Consider the following 12,015-nt stretch of genomic DNA (forward strand, 5'->3'; position numbering starts at 1 on the left):
GACCGCCGCTTGCTGAGAAGCAGCGGGTACAACGCCCGCCAACAAACCTTGGGACTGCGCCACTGCAGCGCTCACTACAGGGTAAGACGGTGGTCGACCTGCCCCTGCTAGCCCACCGCCAAGAGAGGGGACGTACTGCACGCAGGAGTAAAACAAAGACGGACAGACCAAGTCATTGTTCGCTAAAGCTACAAACGGCACATGTGTGGACGAACCACCATGTGGGCGACCCAGAAGGCCTCTACTCGTGGCTGATACGCTTGTCTTGCAAAAATGAAGAGACGGTCTCTTCTTTGTTCGCCGGTCCCGGTGAAAGCAAGCACAGTTGTGGAACCTGCGATGTTCGCTCCCTGTCGTGATTACATATTCGCGCACGAGCATTAGGTAAACAGGTTATGCTGGATACGAATCAGTCAACAACACGGTGATATATCTGCTCAAACGCCACCGAGGTTCCAGTGGCAACCGAATTATCTTTCGGGGTAAGCTGGTGTCACCAACTGCCCAAAGGACGAACGCGGTATGAATGCTGCACGCCTCTCCTGTACTCACCAGGGGAGCCTGCGGCCCGCCCATCAGCTTAGGTCCTTGCACCTGGAAAAAACAGAACAGAGACCGGCGCGTTTCACATGTACAAATGCAAGAGCTCTTCTCGAGACCTGAGGCAATAGCAGGCGCCTGAACGACCTTGTTCAGTTGCAGAAACGAAAAACGTGGGCGGCCCCCGCACTTTTCCCTAAGCTGAGAGGCGTAATGTTAACTACACACGCAACCCTATACGCACGCTGACACGCACACACAGCCGCCCTGCGCAGAAAGACAAGACGAGCGAAGACGACGCCCACGACCGGAGAAATGGTATCTCTCTTCCAGACCTTATGTCCGACACACAGCCTCCCCTTCCCTCCTCGCGCTTGCCGTGTATGGTAACCTTTCCTTAACGCCTTTCTCTTTTTCATCCACGCAGCACAGAAGTTGTGAGAAGGGTCAGTAGCGGAAGCGCGGAAACCTTGACACACAAGACGCGCTTCTCACTGCACCTGACCACACTCCTCGACCGACGTACAACGCCGAGACTTCTTCTTCCCGCCGTAGTACTTAGATGTGCTGCTTACACCAACTCCATGAGCCGCCGGGGCTCCCAGAGCGGCTGCCCCTCCTACTGTGCCACCCTGCACGAAATGCGGATGCTGCAGCGCTGCAGCCATCGCGAAGGTAGGGACCGAGGGGGGGCCCGTCACGTGCGGCGGCGGTACCACACCCCCTACTCCAAGAGGCTGTGCTCCTGCGGACATGCCCGCTCCCAGGGCCCCTCCGGCATTCCTAGCCCCCTGTGGTAGATTGGAGCCGCCTTTGCGTCCATGTCCAGCTACTTGCTGTGGATAAGTCGGGAGGTTCCCCACTGCGCCACTGCTAGACACCGCAGTTCCAGCCATATGGCCCCCCACTATAGGGGCCACCAATTGCTGCTGATGTGGCAGGCTACCTACTCCTGCAGGCGGGCCGCCTTTCGTGCCCCCTCCTCCGGGACTGACCGGCGGCCCCACAGCCAGGGCACCCGTTCCTGCCACCTGTGTTAGTGGCTGCTGTGGGGGCTGCTGGGGGACAGGAGTCGCACTTGGCGAAGCCGCAAGTGGGTGCACCTGAGACAGCGAAGGGTGAGGCTGCGGAAACGGAGCGGTCGGGGCCAGCGGACTCCCTTGAGCCAAGAGTGCAGGATTCGGTTGCTGAGGACTCGCGGGACCGGACACTAGTGATGGGGGTACGTGATGTTGCGGCGCCAGCGGAAGAGGTGGATAAAGGAAGTGAGGATAAGGCATCGCGCCTGGTGGAGCAGCGCCCCCGGGGATGAAAGCCTGTGGCCCGCCGGCAGGAAAAAGAAGCTGATGTGGATGTATGTTGAACAAGGGGCCTCCCGGAGGCGGGGGACCGGGCAGCTGGGGATGATGCAGAACTGAAAGAACAAAAAAGAGAACAGGTACAAGCGAAAATGACTGCGTTCACACCACGCTGACCATTGAGCTGATAGTGCTGCTACCGCTGTGTACCTACTGAAACCGTCCCAGTGACAGTCCACGTCACGCACACACGCCCTCACACGTGACCTGTAGAAAGTCTTCCAGAACATGCTACAGAAACCCGCGAGCGGTGAACGAATACAAATTTGGGACTGCTCAACCATCCTTTCAAAACTGACTCAACCTCTGCCTCGGAAGTGCTTACTCGGGAAGGGTGCTATGGGAGATCCAAGGGCCGCTGCTGGCAGAGAAGCCGCCTGCGGAATAGAAGTGGGGGGTATTTGCCCCAGGATCATGCGATAAGACTCGCCACCTGACGAAGCACCAGCACACTCCCACGGGTCCCACAGTCTGAAAGAGAGAGGCACAACCTGTCTGTCTGGGTGCTAACACTCCACAGAACGCCGAAAGCAAGGCAGACCCATCTACACCTCAGGCGCGCACTCAGCCAGAAGTCACCCGCACCGTGCCGTGTTGATTCTCTCGTGGTCATGCCCTAGCGAGCCACAACATGTTACTCACCCGTGCCTGGCCACTCAGGCGACACCTGAACTAATTTTTCGTGCCTCGCCTTATTGAGGACTGTGTTCAAGAAATCAGAAAGATGTCCTGCTTTGTTCTGATTCGAGCCCGAAGCCGCACTGTTTCTTCCTCCCTTGCCGGTGCTGCTCCTCTGCAGGTAGATCAGAAAGAGGTACACAAAGAGTCCGCTTCCGAGTTCGTGGCACTGAGAGATTGCCACAACCGCAACGCGTAACCTCACCGCCACGCTCCCCCGCTGGACTGTCTGCCTTGCTCTTGGGGCGAAGCCAGGAAGGAGACCCGAGCTCAATACGACTTCCTGGTGCCTGCGTTTACTCCGTAGAGAGCCTGTGTGCATTGCTAGGCAATACAGTCGGGTGTGCTAAGACAGCTCACATGAGCTGGTACCGCGTCTCATGAACAGAGACGTTGACACCACAGGGCACGCAACCCTCTACCGCGCCCATTGTATCACACGACACTACGAGGCTCTCGTCCGCGAGACAGGAGGGAAGCCACTAATTCAACAAAGGGGGGCTGCACAGACGATGGCACGTAAGCCAGAATCCCCTTGCGTGCAGTGTCTTTCCGGTCACACCGCTCACGCACGCCTTCATCGAGCGCACAGGGCTTTCGCTCGCGTGGTCAGGAGAAACCAGAAAAGCAGTATGCTGAGGGAGAGGAAACGTCCAGTTCGTTCGAGTCTCGGCACTTTTTTTTCTCGTTCCACATGGCTCGGAGGAGAGCTCTCCGGCCTCCCATTGTTGTCCAAGGCACACGCTAAACAAGCCCAGCAATTCACATTTTGCTGCGTCCACGGTAAACCCTGGAACGACTGGAGGACAGTCCCGTATCTTCGCCCACTCTGGCAACCTGCTTTCCACGGTATGCACGTCTCCTCTGTGCTTCTTTCGAGAAAACTCGGTGACACATCAGCTGCCGAAGTCACAACCCGCACGCTCACCCTAACGCTAGAGGAGGAACTCCCTTCTGCCGTCACCGGTAACAATGCGTCGCCCGCGAACAAGAATACTCAAGCCAAGTGTCACTGATCTTCCTCGGCGGGGTATAGCAACGTGCCCTGTGGTAGATGATAGAAATCATCCACTGTCGAGCCGAGAGAGGCGGATTTCCGGACTGTGTCTTCTCAGAATGTGTATCTTGAACGGCTCAGTGGCAGGAAGCGTTGCAGCATTCAACAACGCCCGCCGTGATTAAATACAATACAGCAGTTGTACATATGAAAGCATGGTATATCAGTTTCCTACGGCTTCGTTATTTAACATCGACATGGAACATTGTAATGGCATATGGAGCATTCATGATTATATTACTTGCTACAAGGCCTCAAGACCCGCTGCCATGCAGAATCTAGCTGTGCCACTCACCACGGGGACAGAGGAAAGAGCCTGGAATACGGAGAACTGTAAAGGGCCGTTCGGCGACGGGGTTGGAGCGTGGGCTGGAGGATGTAGCATGCCCGCAGGCACCAGGCGCACATTGGCTGGGTGGTTACCCATCATCATCAACGCTTGAGGATGCGGGTGGGGGTGCTGCCGCTGTTGGACACCAGCAGCCTGGTGTGCTTGACCCGTCTGGCCCATCACCAGACTGCCTCCCATCATGTTCATGTGCTGAAACAGTGTATCCCACATACATCGCCATCACTCATGTCCTTCCGGAAGAGCCCGTGAGGGCCATACGGGCAACTACGAATACACGCGCGTGTCGGTATGCTGGTGTGTGAGTGTCACACGCATACAGGGGCAACCGACACGCGCATGTATTTATAGGTGCCTGTGTAGACCAGAAACAGCGCAACACGAGCTGTTTCTACTGCGCCACCTCCCCCTGAAGATTACAGACTGCAGGAATCTTTTGGGCAGTGCTAGTTTGGCGGGAGTGACAGCTATAGTAACCTGCATGCTTCCCGAAAAGGGTATATGTGCTCGCTACGTACACCCTCTCCACTTGTACAAGAAAAGGAACCTGACTTACCGCCATAGGATTATTGAGGGCGAAGCTAGCCACTCCCAAAGGAACTGGAGCGGCGGGCATTCCGTCAGGTAGGAGCGCCCCTCCTGGTCCCGGCGACATCAAGCCCCCAGCCATTGCCCCTGTCGCCTGGTTTTGCTGGTCCGACAAAACAGCAGTACCTGGACCCCCTAAGCCATGACTGCTTCCGCCAGCTGGTTGTAAACCGGGGGCGCCTGCCCCGTGGGGCGGTTGTGATGCCGGGACAGCTAAGCCCCCCACACCGCCCCCCCCGGCCCAATGTGCCAGCGGCAAACCCGCCGCTGCGTGCCCAGCTGAAAACGGCGGGAAAGCCTGTACTTGCGGGGCGGGTTGGCTTCCAACTGAACCTGTCCTACTGCTGACGGCCAAGCCATTGGCGTTCTGAGAAGACTGTGTCGGTTTTCCAGCAGCCTGCTCGGAACCAGCGGACTGAGAGATCGAAGAGACAGGTGCGTTCTGGGGAGGATGTTGCTGCTGAGGCGGAAGAGAAGGGTCAGAAGGCCTCCCTCCACCAGCTAACACTACCAGTCCTGGAGCACTGGATCCCCCTGGTGTTGCTGCTAAACGAGGGGTTGTGGGTAATCCGCCCGCACGGTTCTGCGACGGTGGAAAGCCCGGAACACCCACCACAGGAAGGGTAACAATTCCGCCGCCTCCAGAGTGCATTTGAGGTGGAACGTGGCCCACGCCAGGCTGGAGTGGAGGTACACCGAGCGCCGACTGCGGAAGGTGCGGGCCCGCATAAGCGCTTGGGTGCAAGCTACTGGAAGACGGAGTGCAAAGAGAAGCTGCTGCAGTGTGAGGAGACGGCGTGGAAGGAGTGAACGCATTCGCGTGCGGGTTGAACTGAAAGCCTTTCTTTGTGCTGAAAGAAGACGCTGATGCAGACGACTGCGCCCCTTCTGAAAGCACAACGGACAAGCGAAGAAACTCTCAGCATGTTTTACACCCAAAGGGTTTCGAAGATCCTTTGAAACGTGAATACGGAGTACTTACTGCTCGGCTACGCTTCCCTACGCGGGCAGGAATACCAGGTGCTCAGTATGCACACGTCCGCTTCGGACGCCGATGTACGGAAAGACGTGACACGGTAAGCGTGCGCGAGAGGTATACACGCTCCAGCTCACCTTTGGATCCAGTTGAGGTCCCTCCTCTAAATGGTGTGTCGCCCCCTGGTTTCTTTCCACATGCCTCTCCGGTTCCTGTTGCACCCCCCATGGCTGTTTCGCCTGATTCTGCAGCAGTAGAAGCCCCAGATCCACTCGAAGGGGGTTCGGAGATGCTACCACGCCTGTCCCCACGTCTCGCAACAGTAGACCCTAACGGGCCCCGACCATCAGAACCGCTGCTGATAGGTTCCCCTGTAGCATGCTTCTGCTGCTGCAGCCCTCCACTTCCCCGTGACGTGACATTCGATTGAGAGGCAACTGGAGAGGAAACATTACATGAAGCGGCTGCAAAATTCGAATCTTCCTTCGGCGACACCCCCCTGCTGCTGCCTCCCGGAGATCGGTTCTTCTCTAGGAGCTGCGTGAATACCTTAGACGCATTCATGAACTCGCTCTTATCCTGTGCCCTATCCCGGCGCTCCACATCCGAGTGCGTCTGCTGGTTCTTTGTCTTCTTGAAGTTGAGCCATTCTTCACGGAGTTGGTCGTCTAACTTGGGCAACGCTGGTTCCAAATTCAACGCGTTTATGCCTCCGAGTTCTTGCAGGGTCGGAACTCTGTAGTGGGAAGCATCGCAACCGACGGGCCGCACCTCCGTGTTCGCTAAGTGGGAAACCCGGCGATGCAACTGAAGAAAGCGTGCCTCACGTTCACAAGAATATTCAGAGAGCCCTTCACTCTCCCCCGACAACACCACCCTCACCAGCTTACATACTTGCCGACAGCCCGTGTCCGACCTGGCTGAAGCAGCAGGGAGAAACCCTGTCACGCGTGCCGCGAAACACACAACAAACAAGAACGCCGGTACGGGTAGTCACCAACCCAATTTTCTTTCAACGTCAGTTTCAGTAGAAGACGGAAGGACAACTGCTGATTGGAGAGCCCTGTGATTCGAGCGCTCTCTGCCCCGCGCTCGAGCGCGGCCCACCGAAAACGCGGAGGCGAAAAGAAGTTGATGTGAATACAAGGAGAGAAACAGGCCAGCAAAACACGTGAATTGAAAGGCTAAGAAGAATTCGGCTTCAGAAGTTGTGCAGTCAACCCGATATCGAGCAAGAGACGCAGTGCCCACCGTGAGATGTCGGTGAGAGAGGAGGGCACCCTCATCGAGTGTCACAGAAACTTCACGGCTACCAGAGAGATCAGCGCCGCGCCGGAGCAGCAGTTCCAAACCGACGAACACGACGCCGCGGAAGAAACTGTAGCCTGTCCCGTACTCAAGACGTACCTCGCCGGCGAGGAGCAAGCCAGAATACTTCGCATTTTCTTATGTGTTTCATGTAGCTCTTTATGATTAGGAAGGGTCATACCGGGGACGGCAGCATCTGGGACACAAATCAAAGGAGGAAAACTGCACAAACCAGAGTTCTCAACAACGCAACGCGCAGTGCGGCCAGACGGCGAGAAACTGTATTCTAGCCGCGCCCCGCCACGGCATAGCCGGATAGAACACAACGAGGCACAACAGAAAAAATAGCCTTCCACTCCGGACTCCGAGCAAAACCCAGGCTGACGGTCTTGTTGATGGCTTTAGTGAACAGTTACTGTATGAAGAGGACCAAGAAGCATGGACTTTTGAGAATGCTAACTCGCTTTTCCTCTCGTTAGTCTTCCTGACAACGCGCAAAATGCTGGCATTCGTGGCATCCCACCCCTCCCGGACCCTCCCAGCTGCCTCCTTCGTCACCTGCTTACCCCGAGCCGGGAGAAGCAGTCCACCAGCTTCCCCCTCCGCGACAGGCATCACCAACGAAGGTACGCACGGAAACACAGTTCAGCGCTGCTTGGTATTTCAGTTCCCCCGAGACATTATTCAATACATCCTGCTTCCTCAGCTTTTATGGACGCACCATTTTTACTTGCATCTTTCTTCTGATTCTCCTTCGCTGCATTCTCCAGGTTCTCCCGCAACTCCTTGAGTGCTCCTCCGGCTACTTTTGCGACATGCCCCATATGCGCGGTTGTGATCCCGCCACTGGCTTTCAAATTTCTCTGATGTTGCTCAGATGCCCCTCCACTCGACGTCAAACACGAGTTTGAGGCAGACGTCGTCACACTGCTGGCACTATTTGCACCTCCAGTGTTATTCAATGAACTTGGGACGTTGCTAGACCCCCAGCTGCTTTTCGGATGAGCGCTTGCAACCGGATATGCAGCGGAAGAAGTCCCTCCAAAACCGCCACCTGAAGAGGCGGCTGAACTCCGCGCGGAACTCCGGCTGGAAGAGTTATCAGCGGCTCCACGAGGTGCGGTACCTGCAGCCCGTCGATGAGGAGCGTAGCCTCCCGTGCCACTGACTGCACTGAACAGGGCTTCTTCGTCTTGCTGTAAAGAAAAGAAAAGCGCAATTCCACTGCGCAACGTTGAGTGGGCAAGACTGCGTACAATCAGAATTACAACGGCAGACGGTCCGCATAAAACAGCTGGCGGAGACAGCAGAGATTTCAAAAAGGAACAGCCTCCTACACGGACACAAGAAGCAGCAATTATCTCTCAAAACAAGATGCCTAAGTTCGTAGACGACCAGCAAGATCTGGCGTCGTGTGGGTCCCCAACAGATGGTGCTGCATGGCATCCCACACAAACCCAATACCGGCTCACCCGCGACACAACGGGAATAACATTCATTCCTACTCACATACCAACAGTCGCTGGTACGAACGCATTCAGCACAAGAAGTCCTCTCGACACATGTGCTGATCTATGTCATCAGACAGTGCCTCAGCCGCAGCGTGCTCGCAGAGCCTTTGCTCATGCCAGCGCGGAGGTAGTACGAACTTCTCCAGCTTTCGCAAGTTCCCATCCCGGAGAGACAGGATTTTTCTGAACACGTAAAGCTATGCGTAAGCACCTTCCAAGAGAAGACCTCTCGTGCCCCGTCCCCGGGGCTCACATGCAGCCGCCTCTGTGCACGAGTCATTCAATCTATAAACTCCAAGAAGTGTTACCTCGGCACAGTCGTCGACAGTGCCGTCCCGGTTTCCCTGTTGTTGTTTCTCTAATTCCGTAGCGATCCGGTCTGCCTGCTGCTGGACTTGTAATGGAATAGCATCTAAGTCAAGCTTTGTGGTGTACAACTCCTCTTTGAAAGAACTGCGGACACCGAACCGCTGCTCATTGACGGCGAACTGATCCCACTCGGTCGCGGAGTTACTTGGCCGCCTGCCCCCTCCGCAGCCCGCAACAGCAGCCGCGCTACTGCCCGTGGGCTCCAGGCTCCCAAAAGTATCATCACTCAGAGCACAACTTGCTCCTGACCGGCCTGAAAAAGACAAGCACGTGCTGATCTTGCCATCCGCTACAGCTTGACTACATATAGATTGCGTACGAAAAAGCGAATGTCCGAACAAAGCAGATTTCACGACAACCCCCCGCCTTGTCCGGTGAACTGCTACAAGCAAACGCCATCTTCTATTGCTAACCGCTGCACACTGAAACACCTACGCAACCGAAACACTGCGAAACGACGACAGCAAGGCAGTTGCCTTCAACGCCGAGTCTCTTAAGTAGCTCGCGCATACGCGCGTCGAAGAATCCCAAGAAACACGCAGACCCCAGACCCATTCTCGAGTTGTAAGAGAAACGGCTAGTCCACCCGGCCACACACAACATTTTCTGCGCCAGAGTTGCAAACGATCGAGTGCGGAAACTTGTGACCCTACCAAACACCTGCCACGGCTTGAAAAACGTGGATGCCTGTGCCCTTACCCTACAACACCCCTTTGACTACTCGTAAGCGCAGACGCCCGTTCACCCCCCGCTTCAAGTACCCGTGTATGGGCTTCGTCACTCTCTTTATAGAGCAAGCTAGCCCACATACTGGAGTTAAGCAACTACACGCGCACCCAAATCGCAGTCACGCAACCGCCGCCTCCGTCCATTGTTAAGGCGTAGAGCCTCTGACCAGCATGCCGGACACTCACCGTCATCGGCAACCCACTTCTGCAGCTCCCGTGGCTGTCCCGCCGCGCCGCCCCCCCTGGTGCTAGCTGGTCCGTTGGTCAGTCCACGATCGGCCTGGAGTCTCTTCCCTCCTCCCTGCTGTGATATCTGCGTGTCCGTCTTGAAGCTACCTACACCACCCGACGCCGCGGCCGACGCACAGCTTGCCGGAGTAGACGATGAGACCGACACACCTGCTGAAGCTGAAGAAGTGGTGGCTGTGGGCACGTCATAAGCGTGAAGCGAGATTACAGACTTGTCGGGGATGTGCATCTGCCGCTTCACCTCTCCACTTGGGCGTGTCTGAACGCATGACAACGGCGACCGCGTACACGTAAAAATGTCCGGAATCGATGGGTGCCAAGGCGGAACCACTCAAAGGAAGTAACTGAAGACCGTGTAGCCTGACTGGTGCCGCGTGCTGACAGTCACTCCCTGGCAATGAAAGCGTGTCCTGCAGAAACGCCTCAGGCGGCAACACATTTCACGAACGCTGGCAACAGACCATCCTGTGCCCGACGGTCCTCCAAACCATCCTGTTTTCCTGTATTATGCTATACGGGAACATGTACAGGAGACGCGCCGAACGCAATATCATCCTGGGCCATAGCAAGTGTGCTCAGCAGAAAAGGAAAAGCAATCTAATGCTTACGGCGGCTGGGAGCTCCCTCGCGCAGTACAACACGAACTCGCCCTCGACACTACGGTCTTTCCTCTCTTTCTTTTCGTGAGCATGAAAAAGGCCCTGGATTTTGCTGCCATTCTCCAGGACGACGCGAACTTCTCGACCCTACAGGTTCGACAAGTGGAGATAAGTGGACAGCCAAGCAGAGCCCGCCTACAGCCTGACACCACTAGACATTGGCCCTGCCCTACTGTGACTTGGGCATGAGAACAGGACCATGCACCAATGGCGGGACAGCCGTCGCTGTGCGGCCCTACAGACCACGGGCGAAAGTGCAAAAAAGTTGGAGTCATCCACCCGACAGCAGGGTGCAGCCACTCCTGAACGGTGTCCCACACTGAGACGCCCTCTCCCCCAACCCAGCGCGCCTGAGCGACTCGGAGACCGTTTCGGGCTTGCGAACTGCGGCACCCGACGCTCCACCACACGGTCACGGGTTTCTCGCGAATCTCTTGCAAAGAGATGAACCGTCCTTCTTTTCTGACAAACCCTACTGCCACATATAATTTCGAGAAAGTCAAAAGCAGGGCAGCGCGTCGATAGCACCGACACGTTCGAATCACTGAAGCGCCCAAGCGGCGTACACTCCAAACAGGCACGAGCTCTCGGAAGCTTGCGGCCTCCGTCAGCACGGCTACTGCTTCTGACCGGTTTAGCAGGACTGTGAACACGCTCAGTTTGAAATAACGAGTACAGAGTCAAAGCCCCTGGTCTCTCTGTGACGACGGAGACGTTTCCCGTGTGGGTGTGCCTCGGTAACCAAGACGGCAGAAAATGTACGACGGCATGTCGGGCTCTTGAGGTGACGAACTGGTAAACCTATGAGAGAACTGACGGTTGCAACAGCCTGTGACTCACAGTTACGTCCACAGGCCGAAGCAAGATCAGAGAGGGTACAACTCTGAAGCCTTCAGGAGACACCCGTTTTATTAAGCGCTCGTCTGCCGTACTCGTGAAATGGGCAGTGCATCACTTCAGGTGTGCAGTCACGTTGCATAGGCCATGCATGGACGGCCTCCTAACAGCTGGAGAAAAACAGTCGTGAACGGAAACGGTGCGCCGCCCTTGTTTTTTTCGGACGCATCGCCCAAGGACCGCTGGCAACAGTATTGATACGCTACGGCGTCCGTGAGGCGGGCTGCAGTCTGGGCTGCCTTGCCCACCAGCACGACAACGAGGAAAAACTTCACAGTGGTGATTCTACGACACCGCCTGGCTGGTCGACAGGAACCGGTGACCCTTCCTGATTCTGCCATACAGCATAGAAAGCTAGCAGCGCCTTCGATCCCGCAGACTCACCGTCAAAGCTGCCAGACAATAGCTCATCCTCATGTCGTTTATGTCGGACAGGCTGGGAGACTTCCGCCCGCTGCCGCCCCCACCCCGACCGCCAGAAGAGGCGGGCTGCTGGTCCGTTTTCCCCATGACCACCCAGTGAACAACGTGTCTTCTGATCTGCGCTAGGAAAACGTTGAAAAGCTGCTATACGGCCCATGAAAGCCCACTTCTGAGTTGCTAGGAAATATGCCTTTGCGCCGCTCTTTCGCCTTCACTGCATACCAGGCACTACGCCGACCAGAGCGGATGAACAGACAGACTGCACACTGCAGCTCCAGAAGTCTCTAACCTCAAGAAAAGGAGGAGATGCCTGAGCAGGGGACGA

General features: G+C 56.2%; 1 protein-coding gene across 1 annotated transcript; it reads right to left on the minus strand.

Annotated features, from left to right (window-relative positions):
* Window positions 1-2: 2 nt before the first annotated feature.
* CSUI_008476 (uncharacterized protein) lies at window positions 3-12,015 on the minus strand. Its single transcript, XM_068068608.1, has 13 exons — window positions 11,652-12,015; window positions 10,320-10,457; window positions 9,649-9,970; window positions 8,674-8,987; window positions 7,576-8,050; window positions 6,954-7,050; window positions 5,684-6,282; window positions 4,539-5,458; window positions 3,929-4,174; window positions 2,541-2,691; window positions 2,224-2,331; window positions 553-1,954; window positions 3-135 (listed from the first exon to the last, which is right to left on the minus strand). The coding sequence occupies exons 1-12, from the start codon at window positions 11,775-11,777 to the stop codon at window positions 1,032-1,034; spliced, it is 4,419 nt and encodes a 1,472-aa protein (XP_067919416.1). The 5' UTR covers window positions 11,778-12,015; the 3' UTR covers window positions 3-135; window positions 553-1,031.

Source organism: Cystoisospora suis (genome assembly GCF_002600585.1).
Source record: "Cystoisospora suis strain Wien I chromosome Unknown contig_4753, whole genome shotgun sequence".
Taxonomy (NCBI): domain Eukaryota; phylum Apicomplexa; class Conoidasida; order Eucoccidiorida; family Sarcocystidae; genus Cystoisospora; species Cystoisospora suis.

Coding starts and splice junctions, on each gene's coding strand:
- CSUI_008476 (XM_068068608.1), bottom strand. CDS start 11,777: ATGGGGAAAACGGACCAGCAGCCCGCCTCTTCTGGCGGTCGGGGTGGG. Junction 7,051..7,575: donor GAAAGATGCAAGTAAAAATG/GTGCGTCCATAA, acceptor TTTGTGTCCCAG/ATGCTGCCGTCCCCGGTATG. Junction 5,459..5,683: donor GACCTCAACTGGATCCAAAG/GTGAGCTGGAGC, acceptor TTGTGCTTTCAG/AAGGGGCGCAGTCGTCTGCA.